The sequence below is a fragment of the Mixophyes fleayi genome, chromosome 3 (assembly GCF_038048845.1).
Source record: "Mixophyes fleayi isolate aMixFle1 chromosome 3, aMixFle1.hap1, whole genome shotgun sequence".
Taxonomy (NCBI): domain Eukaryota; kingdom Metazoa; phylum Chordata; class Amphibia; order Anura; family Limnodynastidae; genus Mixophyes; species Mixophyes fleayi.
In genome coordinates, this window is record NC_134404.1 from 139,187,069 (window position 1) to 139,208,505 (window position 21,437).

The 21,437-nt window shown below is 41.5% G+C and overlaps 1 protein-coding gene across 2 annotated transcripts in view; it reads right to left on the minus strand.

Moving 5' to 3' along the window:
* Positions 1–12,370: 12,370 nt before the first annotated feature.
* Positions 12,371–21,437, minus strand: part of TDRP (testis development related protein) — a 90,041-nt gene continuing 80,974 nt past the window's right edge. For both annotated transcript variants that reach the window (XM_075202462.1, XM_075202463.1), the window contains exons 4-5: positions 15,184–15,287; positions 12,371–13,625 (exon numbers count right to left, since the gene is read on the minus strand). In XM_075202462.1, coding sequence (XP_075058563.1) covers positions 13,280–13,625; positions 15,184–15,287 — 450 coding nt within the window. In that variant the 3' untranslated portion in view covers positions 12,371–13,279. The remainder of the gene's footprint in view (positions 13,626–15,183; positions 15,288–21,437) is intronic.

A 21,437-nucleotide genomic window follows, 5' to 3' on the forward strand; every position in this document is an offset into this window, starting at 1 on the left:
AGACAGTTATGCTTGGATAGCCCACTCTAGGAGAAGACAATGAAATATAATCAACACATTGGTAGCGTGTAGCGTAGAGCGACTTCACCTAGCGGAGGGGAGAGAGATGCATGCGGATGGCAGCTATAGTTACATTTTAGGTCAGATGCATTATTGCATGATTGATCAACTTCTAGGCCAAGTATAAGCCTTGCCTTAAGTAGACTCTTGATGCAGCACAGACCGGCTACAGGGTGTTAAAATAGATAATTCAGGCTACAATGGGTGCAAAATTTATTAGAATATCGGAGGCCAGCAGGTGGCAGTGTACGTCAAGCCAGTGTATAATATTGCAGGGTTAAACTCAAGATTAAAGACTGCAGTAGCAGCTCAAGACCACTAGATGGCAGCGTTCCGTAACTTGTGAAGGGAAAGAGCTGATCTGCACAATCAGATTGTCCCGACCCGACTTTTATTTAGTTACTCACTGCTGTGAACCAGGCCACGCTGCGGGGAGACAGTCAGCAGGGTCAGCAGACAGGCTGGTACCAGGACTACTGCAGGACTCAGCAAGCCTCCCAGACTACAGTGCAGAGCAGCAGCTGCAGGGGCACAGATTTCCAGGCCACTTCTTCCAGCACCAGACCCGTCCAGAAGGCACATCACAGATGGAAGGAGCCCCTCCCAGCACTCATGGAGACGTCTTCGGAGCGCAGGTAAGTGTATGGGGTACTCGAGGGACCGCTGGGCTGTGCAGGAAATGCCACTGTGATGGAGGTCTAGGTGGCAGCATAGGCCACAAGCTGCAGCCCACAAAGCTGTGTCTCCAGACGAGCTGCGGATGTCACATTCGACCCCAGACAGTTGGGGGGCCACCAATCCGTCACTCAGTGCTGTCTTGGGGAGGTAATGAGCCCAGATTTTACTAAAATATAAGGCAATCACACTATGCACTATGGCGTCCAAGCCACGCCCCCCAGGAAAGAGGATTTTTTAAAGATATTAAGACCACTTCGATAAAGCTTTTCCCAGCTTCTATATACGCAGAGATGTTCCTTGACATATTTCACAGGGGTTACCTCACACCGCATCATCGAAACATTATTAGTCTCTCAGCTGATTCTAGGTGTCCTAAATGTGGTGAAACCCAAGCAGATCTATACCATTGTTTATGGGCATGTCCTTTGATCAAGGCCTTCTGGACCCGGGTATGAAGGTTTGCAACTGCAGATTTAGTTAACTATTTGCCACTCACTCCCGAATGGGCAATACTGGGTATTTTGCCTCCTGATGCACGAACCTCTGTAGGAGGAAGAAGGTTGATTATGGCAATATCTGCGGCTGCTAGGAAATCGATCCTCCATATGTGGATCCAGAACCCCCCTCCAACACTCGATTTATTTAAGGAAAAGATGTACTTTCTCCTGAGAATGGACTGGCTGGAGGCTTCTCTCCAGAAGAGTACTCTAACTCGCCAATTTTTTGAGACTTGGGAAAGCTACATTAATATTCTACCCTCCCAACTACGAAACCAACTTTATGAATGCTTTTACCAGACATTGTGGTATGAAACAAGGGTGCTTCTCCGAGACCCTCCAATTTTTTTATGAGATTATGGGGCGGGCCCAGGGCCGGACTGGCCATCTGGAATGAGTAAAAATACACGGAGGAAGTGATTGACAATGGCTGCAGGGGGAAGGGGGAGTGTGACAATGGCTGCAGGGGGAAGAGGGGGTGTGTGACAATGGCTGCAGGGGGAAGAGGGGGTATGTGACAATGGCTGCAGGGGGAAGGGGGAGTGTGACAATGGCTGCAGGGGGAAGGGGGAGTGTGACAATGGCTGCAGGGGGAAGGGGGGGTGTGTGACAATGGCTGCAGGGAGAAGGGGGGGTGTGTGACAATGGCTGCAGGGGGAAGGGGGGGGTGTGACAATGGCTGCAGGGGGAAGGGGGGTGTGTGACTATGGCTGCAGGGGGAAGGGGGGGTTGTGTGACAATGGCTGCAGGGGGAAGGGGGGGTGTATGACAATGGCTGCAGGGGGAAGGGGGGGTGTGTGACAATGGCTGCAGGGGGAAGGGGGAGTGTGACAATGGCTGCAGGGGGAAGGGGGGTTGTGTGACAATGGCCGCAGGGGGAACGGGAGGGGTGTGACAATGTCTGCAGGGGGAAGGGGGAGTTTGTGACAATGGCTGCAGGGGGGAAGGGGGTGTGTGTGACAATGTCTGCAGGGGGAGGGGGTGACAATGGCTGCAGGGGGAAGAGGGGGTGTGTGACAATGGCTGCAGGGGGAAGGGGGGGTGTGTGACAATGGCTGCAGGGAGAAGGGGGGGGGAGTGTGACAATGGCTGCAGGGGGAAGGGGGTGTGTGTGACAATGGCTGCAGGGGGACTTAGGAGTGAAAATGTCTGTATGGGGGCAATGGCTGTAGGAGGTGGAAAATAAAAAATGGCTAATCTGTGTGGGGGACAATATATGACTATAATGTGTGTGGGGACAGTATATGACTAATGTGTGTGGGGGACAGTATATGACTATAATGTGTATGGGGGACAGTATATGACTATAATGTGTATGGGGGACAGTATATGACTAATGTATGCTATTAAGTGAATGTGGGGCTGTTTGGGGAAAATTAGGTATATTTATTAAATGAAATTATGAATTATTTAATGCCTGAGATGGTTGTGGGAAATGTTTATTTTTATTAAATATAAATGCTATTTAATTTCTTGCTGGGGTTGTTTGGAGGGAGGGAAAGCGGTTAATTTATTAAATGGGAATACTATTAATTTAATGTTGGGGCTTGTTGTAGGAAAATAGGTCTATTTATTAAATGTATATACTATTTAATGTCAGGGCTAGTTTGGAGGGAAATAGATGTATTTCTCAAATGTGAATACTATCATTTTAATGTTGGGGCTGGAGTGAGGCCTAATTTTAAAACGTGGGTGTTATATTGATTTAACACCGCTGCTGGTTGGAGTTTTCTAAATTTCATGTAACCATTTTTTTTTCAAATAGGGCCCCCAACATTCCAGGATCCAGACAAGCAGCAACTGAAGACACCAGCGGCCACAAGTGGAGGCAATGACAAGACAGGTAAGAGAGACCAGGACATTCTGCCAACTGTCCTGAATTTGGTGGGTGACTGTCCCGCTTAGTCAGGATTTGGTCTGACTACAAGGACAGTTGGGAGGTATGTACTGCTTCACAATGTACTGCTTGTGAAGACAGAACTGTGTGCACCTAATAGTAGTGCTCACAGTATTGCCTGTGTATTTGTTGAAAATGTGTCTAATAACCATATTACATCATAGGAGTCCCCCTGTCTTAAGTGCCTAGGGCCCCCAGAGCCTTAATCCAGCTCTGGTTAGCAGGAGGGAGCGGATAGCTACTCCCAGTTCCTGGATAGGACACAGCCTGCAGAGCAAGCCGAGGAGCTCTAAGTCTCATGAGATTTATTAATCTTGTGAGACTAAGTGCTCCCCTGCTCACTCTACAGGAAGTTCCCACCACCCTTCTGGATGTCAGCAGCATCAGAAGCATATATAAGTGCAGTGGGCTGGGGGTGTTGTAATGTGTTTCTGGGGTGGGGTGTGATATGATAGGGAGGGCCTGATAAATGTAATATTTTCTTATAATGTATGTATCAATGCCCCATGTTGACCACGCCCCCAACACAATGTGGCCACGCCCTTGGTGGCGCCGCTGCTGCGCAGCGGCACACAGTTTTGTCCTGCTGATCAACAGAGGTGGGCCTGTATGCTTGAAATGCCAGGGCTGATTTTTAGTCCCAGTCCAGCCCTGGGCGGGCCTGTCATCTCCCTCTGGTCCCTCTGCACCCTGGTGATAGGTTGGGGGTGGGGTAACTGTAATGTTGGGAACACTCCTCTTATTGATATACTTGTTCTCATCACAAATGTTATTTTATTGTAATATTGTCCTGCTCCATGTTACAGTCCTATAATGTATTAAAATCAGATATATATATCTTGGAATATATGTAGCGAGGTGTTGCTAAACCTCCTCAAGTAGAGTCTACAAAAAATGCAACAATATCTATGTACATGTATGTTGATTGTATTTACAATTGAATGCCTCTCTTTCTTTATGTAACGAACTTTAATGTATGATTGATGTCTGGACATCTTCAATAAAAAGTTTTGAAAAAAAAAAGATATTAAGACACTGATTTAAGAATTAGTTCAACAAAAGGATGTTGGGAAGGTATAGCAGACACACAGTTTTGGCTAAGGTGATACTTGCGCGATAGTACCGTGGTTGTTCATAAATTATTTCTCCTGGACATAGTTTAGATGCCAGTTCTCATTAACTGATACATGTTCTCTTGTTTATCTAATACCCAAATACAACTCGATGCAGCTCTGTTCCTTAGGAATTACAACTTTTCTCCAAGAAACTCTGTATACTACTGAATATACTACAAAAGCTGGAGTAAAGCTGCCTTCCATCAGAAGTGGTAGAGGCTAATACAGTAGAGCAATTTAAACATGCTTGGGATAGACATAAGGATATCCTTTCAAAGAACTAAGGATCAAATTGGGTTTAAGGTTACCTTAAGGTTACAAATGGGCAGACTAGATAGGCCAAGTGGTTCTTATCTGCTGTCAAATTCTATGTTTCTATGTTTAAAGCACAGATTTCTTTAGTGCAAAATAAAGGGACATCGATAGACGACGATCTGCATAGTTCATAGCCTTGAGGCAATTACATCAAGATGATGAAATTTATAGTTAGATGGTGAATTAGCATAAGCCGGTGGTTTGGTATCATAGGGACTTAGGGACATTTGCAGGTTGTGTGAAGGGTGTTTTGTTACTGTGGGTTGGAAAGCCGAGAGGCAAGTGAGTGGAGACCCGCTAACATAAGAGAAGTAGTACCAGTGTATTCCACTCTTGGCATGTAGCGTGGGCATTTTAAACCTAGAAATTGAATTTGGATTATTTTTTAGTGCAATTGTATGTAGCGTTCATCTACGTCTGGATACTTTGACTTGGATGCAGTGATGGAAGTGCGGTTGCACATGGTGGTATATCATACCACCACTCTTCTGCTGCCTTCTGTAAAATGATCAAATTACACTCACTTACATTCTCATTACATTTTTCATACCCCCACTTCTAAATTTTCACTTCAACCACTGCCTGGATGCAGGGCTGGATTAACCCGAGGTCTAACTGGGCTACAGTCCAGGGGCCTCAGGCATCCAGGGGGCCCTTGAAAGTGCTCAGCAGCATTATTGATCGGTGTGGGGGCAGGGGCACCCCCGGCGTGATCAATGCTGCTGAGTCTGTCACTGTAGTCCTTCTGCGGCGCTCAGTAATCTCCTTACTGAGGAGATCTCGTGAGAGTGAGACTATGAGTCTCACTCTCACGAGATCTCCTCAGTAAGGAGCTAACAGTGCACCGCAGAAGGACTACAGTGACAGGTGAAGGAGGTAAGTGATTTGGGGGGTGGCAGGCGGCTCACAGGGGGGGGGGCCTCACGGGGGTCGTGGCTCACAGGGGGGGGCCTCCCGTTGGAATGAAGGCCCTCTTAGCCCAGGTGCCTCCATTCCCTTAATCCGGCCTTGCCTGGATGTATATGAAAACAGTGGTAGTGGTGCAGAGAGTCTTCTAAGTCTCTCCAACTCTGATAAACCCATCAAAATGTATGGTTTAACTATTTATTAATAAATATATACTGGCCGCCACAAAAGCAAATTGTGAAAACCTTGGGCCTGTTTTTGGAAAGTATGTCCAGCTGAGAACTACGCTTTATACACATAATTACCTTCTTCTAGTGTTTCATGTATCGGATTGTATTCAAATAGCAGTTGTCAAGTCAGGGGTGTGTCTAGACATTCAGCATTGGTATTAGTGCGCTACAACGCACAAATAGCGTAACTTTCATCATTATTAGATCTACCAGCTTGATAGACCTTGCAGGAGAACTAACTGCTCTAATGAGCTAATGATTTTCCAAAATAATGGATAACACAATATAGGTGGCTTCGTTATATCTCTATAAAACAGGTCAGTTTATGGTGACTGGTTCATTTTATATTTAGTGAAAACAGAGTACAAGGGAGCCATTATCTCTCTAAATTTACACTAATTAGTTTTAAATTACCCTGACCCATTGAATCATCTACTCATAAGGATGGCCACTGCCTTGATCTTGTTTTCTCTAGACTATGCTCAGTTTCTAATTTTATTAATACACCCTTCCCCCTCTCGGATCATCACCTTATCAGCTACACTCTCACCCCCACTGCTCTAACCTCTCTACTGTCTAACTCAACCAAGCCTCCTCATACTCGTAGAAATCTTAATTCTATTAATCTTCAACAATTTTCCACCTCTCTCCAACACCTTCTCTCCCCTATCTCTACATTCTCATCCCCTGAGATGGCAGTACCTCATTTTCACCTAACCTTAGCAACGGCCCTTGATCAAGTGGCTCCAGCGACACTTCATACTACACGTCGACTTCGATGTCAACCGTGGCACACCAAAGCAACACGAAATCTTCAAAAACTGTCCCGTAAAGCAGAACGTCACTGGCGTAAATCTCGAAGCTCTAATGACTTCTTCACATATACTTCTGTCTACCACTCCTATCGAATTGCTCTGGACACTGCAAAACAAACATACTTTCAATCTCTTATCTATGCTCAGGCTTCTAACCCCAAACGCCTTTTCAATACATTTAATCATCTTCTCAATCCTCCCACCCCGAACCCTCCATCTACTATCAGTGCTCAGGATCTTGCTTCCTACTTCAAGGACAAGATTGACAAGATCAGACTAGAAATGGTATCCTCTTCCTCAACAAGCCATCAGCTCATTTCCTTCCCACTACCCTCTGACACCCTTTCTTCATTTGACCCCACAAATGAAGAGGAAATTTCTACGCTCTTCTTATCTTCCTACTCTACCTCCTGTCCTCTTGATCCTATTCCCTCGCAAATTGGTAGATCCCTGTCTTCTGTGCTCATTTCACCTCTAACTCAAATTTGTAATCTCTCACTCTCTACTGGCATCTTTCCATCACTATACAAGCATGCAGTGATTACTCCTATTCTAAAAAAACAAAACTCCGACCCAAACTCTCTCTCAAATTACCGTCCCATCTCTCAGCTCCCTTGCCCCTCCAAGCTTCTAGAGAGACTTGCCTACACTCGCCTCACACGCTTTCTTTCCGCAAACAACCTGGTGATCCTCTTCAGTCTGGCTTTCGTTCTCAACACTCCACAGAGACTGCGCTGACCAAGGTTGTTAATGATCTGATCACTGCTAAGACTGAACGCCATTACTCTCTCCTAATTCTCCTTGATCTCTCGGCTGCATTTGACACCGTTGACCACTCTCTTCTCATACAAACGCTGCAATCCCTAGGTCTTCAAGACACAGTTCTATCCTGGTTCTCATCTTACCTCTCTAATCGCTCTTTCACTGTTAATTTCTCTGGAGCCACCTCTGCTCCGCTTCCCCTATCAGTTGGAGTACCACAAGGCTCGGTGCTAGGTCCTCTGCTGTTCTCTATCTATACCGCTTCTCTTGGAAATCTAATAAGTTCCTTTGGCTTTCAGTATCATCTCTATGCGGATGATACCCAAATCTATCTATCCTCTCCTGATATCTCGACATCTGTGTTGTCCCGTGTAACTGACTGTCTTTCTGCCATTTCATCTTGGATGTCCTCTCGTCAACTCAAACTTAATCTTTCTAAAACAGAGTTAATAATATTCCCACCCGCCAACAAGAGCATACCTGACATTTCTATCTCTGTTGATAACATGACCATAAATCCCACCCCACAAGCTCGCTGCCTAGGTGTAATCCTTGATTCACGCCTATCCCTTGTTCCCCACATTGACTCTATATCTAAATCATGTTACATACATCTAAAGAACATTTCCAGAATCCGCACATATCTCACACAAGACACTGCTAAAACCTTAATTCATGCACTAATCATCTCCTGCATTGACTATTGCAATTCCCTCCTTACTGGTCTTCCCAAAAACAGACTCAGACTTTGCATGCTTCGGCAAGACTGATTTTCCTTGCAAATAGCTATTCCTCTGTTGAATCACTCTGTATGTCTCTACACTGGCTGCCTGTCTTCTACCGAATCCAATATAAAATACTTTTACTAACCTACAAGGCCATCAACAAAGCTGCACCAACATACATCTCCTCTCGTCTCAAAATATCTCCCAACTCGGCAACTCCGTTCTGCAAAAGATCTGCGTCTCTCATCCACCCTCATTACATCCTCCCATTCCCGGTTACAGGACTTTTTTCGGGCTGCACCCACTCTATGGAACTCTCTCCCTCACACAATAAGACTCTCCTCTGTTCTACAAACTTTCAAGCGTTCTCTGAAAACCTACCTATTCAGACAAGCTTATAATATTCCTCAACCACCATCTTAACCTCACTACCTTTAGCCTGTTACACAATTTCACACAAGACAACTACCCCCGGACCAACATTGTTGTGTGACAGGATCATTTAGCTTATGAGTCACCTTACCTTTGCAGTCTGGCTGGGCCAAGATGCAAAATGTATACTTAACCTCATGTGTCAATCTCCCATTGTCCCATAGATTGTAAGCTTGCGAGCAGGGCCTTCTCACCTCTTTGTCTGTTTTACCCAGTTTATTAGTTTATTACGTTTGTCCCCAATTGTAAAGCGCTACGGAATATGTTGGCGCTATATAAATAAATGATGATGATGTTTGAATACTCATGAAATAAACTATTGTCTGATTTTTAATTACAGTTAATTAAGAAAAAGATTTACACTTTTTAATAATATTTCACATTTTAGAGTATTTTGTGTTGTTCTGTCATAAGAATGACCAAATAAATAAATTTTAAGTCTGATGGGAAAACATAAAATATGAAAAAATGCTAAACGGGGCGATTTTTTAAAATTTATTTTAAAGGCACTGTACTTCCTTGTTTATTGCATATCAAGCTGTTAGTGTGAAATAAATACTTCTGGTAACATGGCAGATCACTTGAATTTGAAAGGTTATTATTCATTTGCATCCTGGTTTTCATGCCTGCGTCCTGGATTCTGTTTCCACCCTAATATAAAACTTCCTGGGTTTCCCATAGGTTAGCATTGCATTGTCCAGACAAAAGAGCTTGAGAGGTGGAACAATGGCTTTCACACAACAAATTCAATACTTCTATAAAAATTAAATAGTGGTGGTAGGTCACAGGTCAGACCAGGATGTGCTTGTGAAGTGTTTCAGCTTTATATATAGTATAAGAATAATAGCCTCTAATGAGGCTTTACAAATCTTATCTAAGGCTCGCCTAGAAATGGTCAATTTTGTCATTTCAACCCTTTTGCTGCCAAGGGCCTGATGTATTGTTGTACCTCATGTGATCCAGCTATTTTTAAGAATCTAGTATACATCAATGTAGTTCTCATCACACATCTGAAGTGTGTCTAGATTGAAGGCTGTGGGATATGAAAATGAGCACTGTGCAAAAGTGTAAATGTCACTGTCAGGAACACCTCCAGCCAGTACAACAACACCTGGAGTCTGCTCTGACAGTCTGGTGTTCACTGGAGCCCCTAGTGGTGGGGACATACTTGGCCGCAGACTACAGAGGGTCGTGTGATGTGTACCAGCTGTGGAGAACCCAGGAGCAGAGGGTTATAGCAGACAGCGAATCCAGAGAACAGGCCGAGGTCAGGGGTCACTTGCAAGATAGAATCATCAGAAAACACGCCAGGGGTCAGGGTCACGAGCAAATCAGCAGAAACGAAGGTACAAGCCAAAAGGTTAAGGGCACAGGCAAAAAGACAATCCAGAGTACAGGCAGGGATCATACTTGGCAAACAGAGGTCCAAAGGTTTAACACCAACAGCACAGCAGCAGGCAGCAACACAGAGGTCTGGAAGCTATAACCGGCAGGGAGGCTAAGCCCTCGCTGCATTAAATACCACAAGCAGCCAATCAGAGCCTGGCTCTGAAATATACACAGCCCCCTGCAAATGTTTAGATAATTAATTAATTAGCCCACAGGCTAGTGGAGCAATTCACTTTCAAGGGCCCCCTGGATGCCCGGGGCCCCTGGGCTGTAGCCCAGTTAGCCCTATGGTTAATCCGGCCCTGTACAGACACCACAGAGCCCCTGCAAACCAAGATGATATGTGCATTCTACAGCTGAACGGTAAGCGATATGTCCTCAATTTAAAATCTGTCGACCCCTCCCCTCCCTCCACCACCGAACAACTAAAAAATTGAACAACGTTTGGAATCTTTTCAATAAAGAACCCACTCGTTCATGTCTATGCTTTTTCTAATCTCAGCTTTTAAATGGGTCACGACAATCTTTGTCACTCATTTCATTGTAATTGAAAAGTCAGAACTGTATAGTGGAACAGAGACGAGAACGAGCGCTACAGAGTGTAAAGGCATGTAGTTAGAGTGGGTGCTGTTGCGCCTGTCACCACCCTTGTCTCCCCTACTCATTTATCCTCAAGGGCCCGTCATAGTATAACTCATTGTTCTTAGCCTTTACCATGGAAATACATCAAGACTAAAACCTTACTACATTTTTCTTTCAGGTTTTCTTTTTACTTTGGAGAGCAAACTATTCTCTTACATTCTAAATTTAATTTCAGTTTATGTATTTCCTTGTCACAATTTTACACCTGCTATAAATCTTGTGCCCTAGGCTGTAGCCTAGTCAGCCTAATGTATAATCAGGCACTGATAGATACAGTGCAACAAGCAATCTACTACATTCAACAAGCCCGCCAATTGTAATTTGAATTATATTGTACTGTTTTATGAACATGTATAGATGTAAAATTAATCTATTAATATATCACACAAGTAGTTAGATATTTTTCTATCAACTTCTAGGCCACACACTTCCACACAAGCGTGCTCCCTAGAACACTACATGAAGTTCATCGAGAGAAACAGATCCAGACAACACCATTGCCAAGTCTAAGTACCAGAGATCCTAAAGTTTCCAATATCTATTTTTTCTAAGTTTTGAGTGTTCTAATTTGGATTTTTTTGGAGGAACGCCTTTGCTGGTAAATTGATGGATCTCCTAATTTCTGCAAATTGGTGCGTTTGGAATACAGAAGCGGATTAGAGTTTTGAATGTAGTACTTAAAGACTATTCTGATAACTGTTTTTCCAAGATCCTATGGACATGCCACCATTTTTGGAAATGGTATGGATTTAATATGTATGATCATCATTAAGGAAGCAGGTCATATACTGATAACTCCTACATCAGGGCCGGTGCTTGTCCGGCATCCCACAGCCGGAGATTGTGTATGTGCAGTTAAGCCCCTTTCATTGTGCATGCGCTGCTCGACCATACCCCTGCGCTTATTCTGATCTGTTGTTCAGAGTGGCGAAAAGAAACATAGGGGACAAACCACCAGCGCAAAGAACAAAAAGAAAAAAAAAAGAAAGATACTTCTGTTGTAGTGGACTTAATGTGTTCAGTCAGCCTTGCCATACATTATATAGTGACTGTACATATGTGCAACCAATTCTGTAGTTCTGTTAAGTACAGTAAATCTGTGCAAGACATTATAGACATTACCTCTGCAATGAAGGCCACAACAAGTTTAGCGCTGAGTGAGTGCGATTAGTGGATTAGCAGCTCCCGCTTACATCACATTCAGACTGAGCGCAGACTCCTTCAGTTTCTCTACAGACTCGGATCCGTGTGCACTGCACACTCTGCACCCATGGTGGATATGCCACTGTGCTAGTATGATCCAACTTCAACATAGATCATAGTAATGGCTTCATCTGAGATTGGTATTTTCTATTCAGAAAAAGCACTCTAGCAAAAATACAGTAGGTACAAAATTATAGAACATAAATAGGAAAAGTTGTAAACTACATGTCTTTCCTTTTCTGTGGTAAAATGCTGTATTTCTACGCACCAGTCTGAAATTACTCAGGCAAATCTCATTTCAAATTTTCACCAAACCCCTTTTATTTCCCATTTTACAGATCCCACATTTATACTGGAATGAGAAATTACAAATTAAAAAAGATAAACACACAAATGTTCTTGGTGCAACTGAATTCTTTAATCAAGATGAAAAAATACAAAGAATATTTTTTTTTCAGTTGCATTAACAATGACACTAACAAACCAAGGTGTAAAACATACAGAACAGATGCTACATTGCATGGAGTGACTAACTTATTTCACCTTGGTAAAGTCTCAGCTGCTAACCATGCACATCAACAAACAATCTTGATGATGCATGAATAGTACTTACTTCATTTTCATAAAAAATGTTTTACCCACCTATATATACAAAAATACCATCTAAAGAAAAGATGTTTCACGTGCAGAGGCTTTTGAAAAAGTTTTGTTTTTTTTAAACCCTCCTGACACGAAAAGAAAAAAAACCCAAAACAAAACACATTAAATCCCCTTTTTGGTCTACAGCAGAGGCAGACAGCCAGTGGCTTGTCGGCACTTGATGAACTACAACTCCCAGCATTATCTGACAATGCTAAAGCATAGAAATAAATAGTAGAGCATGCTGTGCCTTGTAGTTTCACAATGCCTAAGAGGTTGCAAAAGGTTGGTTTACAGGGTCAGCTTGAAATAGATAGTATGCAACTAGGCATAATCTAATAGTTAGTGCATTGTGTACTCTACTAGCTGGAGAAGTTAGTTTGAAATGTCTTGAAATAAAACGCTACACAAAACACATAGCTAAATGTCATTTTTGCAAACAAGAAATGCTAGTCTCTAAAAAGACATTTTTCATAAAAGCACAACAGGTAAATTAACTTATCAATAAATTAAGCTGTGCATCACAAATACATTATCAAGGTGAAATACAGGCACTTGACAGTATAATGTGCAAATACCCTTTACTGGTAACAGTATAAGGCAGTCTAAGTTACAGCCAGTGTATACATTCACTATGGAATTACTGTTTTTTGTTTTTTTTTGGTAAAACCAACTTTCATTTCATTTTTCAGAGTGTAATGTAGGCACAATCAGGTTCACCCTCGTTTCACAGGCGGGTGTTTCTTTTTGGAAAGAAAAGCGATTTGTTTTTTACTTTAAAAAAAAAAAAAAAAAGAAGAAAAAAAAAAAAAAGAAGAAAAAAAAAAAAAAGGATTACGAGTGCAAATTTATTTTTGAAGGACTCTGTTAAATAGAAAAGTTCATTAGGTATACAATACTTAGGATATTTTGGTATAAAATGACATGAAATTCATGAAACCTGCTACTCTTTTAGAGGAAAGATATTGCTAATGTCATTCTAACTCTTCCCAATTCTCTGTGAGGTTGCCTTTGCTCCGCCGTCTAATACTAACCAGTTTGCCAGCTGACTTAATGCTCCACCTAGAACTGTTTCCTGCACTTGTCAGGTTTGTATATTTAGAGGTTCCTTTGGTTTCATCTTCCCAGCCCGGCCAGGAATGGTTGTCATCTAGTGGGCCTTCTGCAAAGGACGGGTGTTCTTCAACCATAATTTGCGGGGGTTCCCAGCCTTCAATTTCATCTGCTTTCTTTGGTTGAACGTTCTGTTTTATTGCCAAACTGTCCCAAAACCCAGATTTTTTCTCTGTCTTCACTTCCTCTTTTGTCTTTACAGAAGGTCTGCAAATAATAATATACAAAGTTGTTACAAAATGTTTCAGATTATTTAAACAAATAAAAATCTCGGCTTTGGTCTTGTAAAATAGAATTACAATCAAGGTAAAGAGTGGGTCCCTGCAGTGTCCTTGGAACTAAGGGTGCTGACGTACAAGTGCATATCTGTGCCTGTTTCTAGGTGTAGGCTTGGCTAACCTGTGGCACTCCAGGTGTTGTGAAACTACAAGCCCCAGCACGCTTTGCCAATATAGAGCAGCTTATGGGACTTGTAGTTTCACAACACCTGGAGCGCCAGAGGTTAGCCAAGCCTGATCTAGGGTTTATCCACTCCCTATGTGTGAACACTGTCTGCAACAATCATATGAGCAGAATCAATTAGGAGCGAGGTGCGGCCGAACACTACCTCTACGTTCGGATGCGCATATTTCCCCCCATTATGGTAAGGAATCTGGGTTTAATTTTTCAGCGCACAACTAAGGTATATGATGGAAAAAATGAGCAGAGATCCCATCCTAAACATCACATCGATGGTGCTGAATTGAATATTCCCCATAGAGTGTATATGCTGTAAAGTAACAGAACCCCCCTGCAATGTGCATTCATATGGGGAGGATGAACGACAGATCTGTGGAGCAGATATACAATGGATGCAGGAAGCACCCACCCGACATCACCGTATGGTGTCGAAACACCCTACAATTCACACATACAAATAAGCCATTTCAGACCTAATTGGCCATAAATACCTATGTATATGTGCCCACGGTGAACGTCGAGTCTGACCAACATCTGATCAGGATGTATTGGGGGGAGGTGTCCATCAGGAATGGTGGAAAATACTCTTGGATAAGGAATACAACCTAACCACATGGGGTCATTATCAAACTACACTATTTGTGTTAAATAGGTGGGGTGGTCAATTTGGAGATAAATGCATGGACAGCTTTACATTCTGAAAGATAAAAAATGCTTCCCAATTCAAAGCACATCCTGATTGTAAATATATGTCTAAGAAATTCTTGATATATATATAGAAATTCTGTAAAAACAATAAAGGCAAAAAGTAAATTATTGCTGCTCTTCTGTGAGAAAATCACACACAGACAATACCAAACACAATTTTTTTTCTTACAGTTACCACAAGGAGCTCTGCTAAACAATTTAATAAGGCGGAAACACCATGCAGACTGTAGGGAAAGAGAAGGGGTATTTGTAATGCATGCATGGTGCTCCAAATCACAGAAAACCCCCACGTTACAAGCATTCTGAAATAATGGTTCCCATATCTACAGTATATATAGGATTGCACTAGTAATTTTTATTCATTGTTGTTTGCTTTTTTTAACACAGAACATTTTTTATATATAAGAACATTTTATGTATGCCAAAGACACCGACGGACTTGCTTGGAAGAACTAGTGAATTTATGACAAAGGCTTATGGTATCTCTTTTCTGAAGTAGCTCTTCCCCACTTCAATTGTGTACAGGCACATTATATACAATTTAGTGTTAATGTTCCTCAAATGAGAATGTTTATTCTATTTGGTCATTTATTCTTACACTTTAGATTTAGGAGATTTTGATCCTTTCAACAGTTGCTGTTCATCATCTTTGTTAAATATGGAAGTCACATCCTTCCAGCCTCGAAAGCTGGCACCTTGAACCTGGGGAAAGAAAAAAAAAAAATAACAGCGTTTATTCATTTGAACAAGACTTCAAAGCCCCCACATAAATATATACAGTCCATAGGAGTCTCTCTACTGCAAAAGGATATAAATATTTCATTTACGCTTTTAAATATGTATGCTGCAGATAACTCATTTCCAGAATCAACAGAGTCAGACACTGAGTGGTTTATTCCACTGCTTGGAAAACTACAGATCTGAACATTGCAGGATTCATTGCCTCCTGTAGAAGTTATCAAATAACAATAACCGTCTTGATGAATTTCAAAGGTTTGGCACAATTGTTTGAACAACTTACTAGACTGACATTAGAACTCTACTTATAATATTGTTAACAGTCAAATGCAGGTTTATTTGTTCTGTACTCCTCTTGGATGTACTACTATTTACAATTGGTATTTATACCCAGAGTGAGCAGGCAATTGTGTAGTTTGAAGTATGGATAGATAAAGAAGAGCTTTGTATTCAGGTTTTCTTAGGGTTTTTTTTTTCCCCCGTGCATTTTCACGATTTGTAATTAATTTTTATTATCAAGAAATAACCCCCCCCCCTCATATTACCATAATGCATTATTAGAAAATAGAAATTAAATAGATAATAATAATAATAATAATCTGTTGTGATGCTTCATTCATCTATTTATTATTTAACTTCACGAGTTGTGCAGGTTAAACTAGCCCTGTCTGCACTATACACATTTATACTATAGCATGCGCCCCTTAACTGATACATGTAAAATTAATCATACAGCCCTGAGCATTGATAATGACCATAGGGATTGTGTGCATATGTGCTGCCCTTAAATATGCATAGTTTGAATTGGAGATGTAATTTTAGATTTAACAAATAAAAATATATACAGATGGTAAGGGTATGACTGTATAGCATAATTAAGAAAACCTATTGTATAAAACAATACAGAGCTACTGGTTGCATGTTTGTCAGTTACGGTTTGGCTTTCTTAGCAGTGTTGCTCTCTTTGTTATATGTGAGCGCAGAATACTTCCTTCCTTTACATCCTGCAAACAGCGGAAAACTGAATACTTTGACTGTACAGAGTAAATCTCTATTGAGCTCACTCGTGTTGAGAAAACGCTTGTCTCTACATCTCTTGCCAAGTGTCTGATTATTCCACGCTGTGAAAAACAGCACCCACAATAAGCTGGAAATAAGAAAGGGCAAGAAAGGATGAAAACTGCCAGACCACTTTCCAGGAATTCATTATTACTGTACAATCAAGAACATCCTTTTGATATATGCTGCGGGACTGCAAAATACACAGATCAAAGTTTTCTTTAACAGAATTTAGAGATTAAATATACAAAATTTACACTTAACTATTAGTACATTTGGAAAAGCATATAGAATACATAAAATAAGGAAATCCAAGGTTCACAAAGTGTGGATGTAAAAATGAAGTTTGGGGAGCGTCCTCGTGGTAAGAGCTTACAATCTAGTGGAAAAAGACAAGAAGAAAGAGTATGACTAGAGTAGAGATTGGGACATCAGCAAGGCTGTACCCATTGCAAAGAATATAGGAAGGAGTGGACTAAGCTTTAGTAAAGAGATGGGTTTTCAGAATGTTTAAAGAATGTGGGTGAATTTTATCTGGTTTGGTAAGGAATTACATAAGTGGATAGCGGAATGGGAGAAGTCTTTCAGGCAGGAGTGAGAAATGGTTATCAGGCAGGATACAAGGTGTAGGTCAGAGGCAAATCCAAGACAATGTGAGGAAAAGTATTTCAAAATGAGGCTTGAGGAGGTTGAAGAGTTGGTGTAGTTGAGGGTAAGTAAAATTAAATTCTGGAAGATATGGGAGCAGTGCAGGGATTTGCAGAGTGGTGTGGGTGGAGCTGTAGGAAAGAAAGACCAAACTTTATACAATGTTTAGGACAATTTGAAGCAGGGACATACAGGTTAGGGAAATGCCAAATAAGAGGAGATTCCAATAGTTATAGTGGAAGATGAGGGAATGGGAACAGTTTTAGTTGGGTAATAAAGGGGGCATATTCTAGCAATATGGAGGCGGAGGAGACATGACTGGCTGAATCAAAGGTGACACCAAGGCCGTGGGCTTGGTTGACTGAGGAAATTGTGGTGCTGTTGATGGTAAGGGAACTTGAGGGGTGTTGGTTACTCTGAAAGTAGGGAAGAAGATGAGCCCTATTTTGGACATATTGATCATTAGTGTGTGGAGATAGATTTGGTCCAAAAAATAGTAGAGAATGGGAGCAGTAGATATGGATGTACTCAGAATAAAGGTGGTACTGGAAATAAGTGAATTACTTCAGCAGGAGAAGAAGTGCTCAGTGAAAAATGCAGAGGACAAAGCTTTGTGGTATCCCAATGTGAAGAAGTTTGTTAGCACCCTAACCAGCCTGTACCTCATTTCTCACAAAATGTGGAGTATAACCAGTAGACTTTTTATAGCCCTGTTTTTGGTCCCCAGCTCACCAGAGTACAACTGCAGTGTCTAATTACATGTGGATAAGGGGACAATGTAGCTCATTATAAATATGTACATCATTGTATATTGTTGATATTGCAGTGAAGCCGTTATTCATTGTTCTTAAAATGAAGCCAGGTGGGTTAAGGGTAAGGATCAGGTTTGAAGATACACATGAGGGGGCTGTAGCTACATTCATTCTCCCCCTTCTTTCTCTACAGGAAGCATGGAACAACTAGGGACCCTGTGACATCACAAAATAGTGTAAGGGGTTAATTTTCAGGAGAGGCTGACTGCTATTCCATCTCTGGAGGTGGGAAAGGCCAATTAGTATCCATTGTCCTCCACAGGACTAGGACTAGTGCAGACATTTGTCTGGAATCCAGCAGGGGAGCCCCTGAGGAAATACAGTTTATCTCCACTCCCCCCCCTCCAACCCCTTAGTCCAGAACCCACCAACATTTAAGGTGAGCGAGAGAGCCAGGGGGTTTACCCAGAGAGGGAAAAGCATTGTGAAAATTTGAGCCTAGATATAAGGAGTCACCGAGGGAAGGAGTAAGGCCGATTCTGAGGATTTTGCTGTAAGGTGCAGGGGTAGCTGGTGTTGAGTTTTTCACTCTCTACCAATGGATTACATCTGCAGCTGAAAGAAATTCATGGGTTTATATCAGGACAGCTACGTGAATAAATCCTTAAGCTAGTGGGTAAGGGACAGATGATGTGGTAAACCTGTCTGGCATTTATTTACTGTGTGTATATAATATGCTAGTGATTGCTTTTATGACAATAAATGTATTTTTTTACTTTCTAACTGCATTTGCCCGAGGGACCATGAGAACACTAGAATGTACTGGGTAGGCTTTCCTGGCATATTAAGGCACCCCTGGGTGGCCAGCCAGTGTTAATTTGGTAAAATTGGGCCAGATAAACCTGGTATCTTCACAGGTGCCGACATCTGAAGATTAGAGGACTAGATCAAGTGAGGAGCCAGTGAGTGTCCTCTGTTCGGTTTTGTCTTTCTATTGGCGAGACCCTCGCCAGTAAATCAGTGAGTAAGGTCTTCCCTGCCGTGAATAGATACAGCCCCGTGCCTGGTCCAAAATAGAGGTCTTAGGTGGAAGTAGAGACCCTGCACTCTGCTCCATTGCCATCACCTCCAACCCCCCTTCTTTCCACTCTGTATTATTTCACCTAAATTGTTGTGGTCTTTTCCCTAGACCGAAGAACTGTGCGGAGAGCTATGCTAAGAATTTGGTGTGAGTGGTAGGTGGACTAATTGCGATCAGGTGAGAAATCTATGTGTCATTTCCCGTAGGCACTACACAAAGTATGGATGGAGGGGAGGATGTGCTAAACACAGAGACTGAAGGAGCGGAATGATGTGACCTTATAAAACAATTTTTTATCCAATAGATATGTATATAATTGAAAGCAGAATTGGATATATGCATTCTTATACAGGTTGGATAGAACTAATGCTATATATGAAAATTTACCCAGATTTCAATCAACATTTAAGCTTGTTGTCAATTGTCCGTTTGCTCAGGTGGATATCCCACATACTATACAGCAGTATGGGCACACTGTAGCTTTCTAGTTGTGACTAACATGCATACTGTCCAGTGCGATGATGTAGATGATGAGAACAGGACATGTAGTACAACTACAGCTGAAAATCCACATGACTTACTGTATAGTATTAGTTTTTAGAACAGACATGCATCTGTATATGCTATGGATACCACATATAAAGGGAACATATACTATTTAAACTTTGTATTTGCTTATTATAATTGTTGTACATGACTTTTTCTATACAGAAAACCGTAATTTTTGTTCTACTAGTCTGCATTACTGTGAATAGAGTCTGCCATATAAGGTTATGCAAAGAGAAAATTACATTTAGGGAACAGTGTCACCCAGTGGCCAAATTAATACCAAGAAACAACTGTTAAACAAAACCTCTTACTTTGAGAAGTTAAAAAAAAAAAAAAAAGGTTAATCGCTATAAATGGGTATAGCAAGCTTGGAGACACATCTGGAAAGTATAGATGTCAACCGGGAGGAGGCATTGGAGACCTGAAAGCCTATATTCCTATGTTACCCTTGATACAAAATTGTGGGTTTTCACCGGCGATAGGCCCTGTTTTCGCATCACCTGATATATTAATAGAGTTGAACCTGGCGATGGAGACTGGCCCTGAAAAGTGATACGTAACTTTTAGTGTTCCAGGCATGCATTGCCAGGGCTGATAATTACCTCTTGGCTGCCTTATTATGATAAATTTGTGGTGGAACAATATAGGAACGGATAATAAAAAAATACTTTCGTCACCTTAGAGATGTGAACTACCATTATTTCTAACTTGTTTTTAATTTAAAGGTGAACGGTCACCCCCATTTATTTCATAAGAATACAACTGCTTTTGTAACATAAAATACAGCATGCAGGACATTACGCCAGACCTAAACATAACCCAATCACTTCCAAGAAAAAATTGCACATTGCAAATAGTGTTCCCAAGCATTAGCTGCTCTACATGTTAAAGTAAATCACGGTTTTAATTAACATAATTAGCATTAGGGGTAAGGATTTCACTTAGGTTATTTTTTTTTTTTTTACCCACACATGCAAATTATACAAACCTTATTGAAACCTTGGTCTTAAAGGTTGACTTTCTATGAAATGACAGGCTCAGGTGAGCGGCTGCTTGTACCCAGAGTGGTAGAAATGCCTCTAGGGCATGTTGAGGAGCATGGAGTAGGTGTGTGCATTTACTATAGGACTATAAAAGTACAAACATGTATTCCAATGATAGAACATACCCAAATTATACAGTGTACCATAAGGTCCACTCTGAAATAGACATGATTTTGACCGGCACAAATCACTGAAGTCAGCTGAGGTCTTGCCCATGTCCTGGTCTGACAACTCAGTCATATCAGTAAGACTATAAATTCTTCCACCATGCAACAAAAGGTGACTGAACGATCATCTTTTCTACATAAAAAGTATGCAAAAAGATCACTCAAGTACTCACAGAATCTCAAGCTAATGCTCCATCCGATACCTCTCCTACAATTAGATGGGAAGCTATAAGGCCACTTAGGGGGTGTGCTTATTAGCTTGTCATATTAGGACAAGTCTTTGCAGAACTTAAGACAAATCAAGGATTTAACTACTTGCCATCAGCAATAACCAAAATGTAAAACATATTAAACTCTTAGCACTCTTTAAACTCTTAAACTGCTCACATCAAAAGCAGCCAAAATCTTCTAACAGCAAAAAAAAAAGGAAGATTTCAAACAGATAACGCTTCCCTTTGTAACCTGCACTTACTTTCAGCAGCCACTATCTCACAAAAAAGCCACGAAACAAACAAATTTCTTAAGCATATTTGTCCTGACTACAAGACGCACAAGCATCAGTCATAAACCAAGAAATCGCAGCTCAAGAAATCCTCTAAAGCCCTGGCACACATGCCGTTATCCTTATTTAACTCAATTTTACAAGACAAGAAATTTGAAAATGAGATACCATACCAGGCCTGACATTGTTGTCATTCCTAAAGAAGGACATGACCCAGCCTGCATGCCAACTAATGGCCTATATAGCTCTTGAATGTGGATATATAGCGGTTTGTTAAACTACTAGCCATTGGACTGGTCTGATTAATCCATTT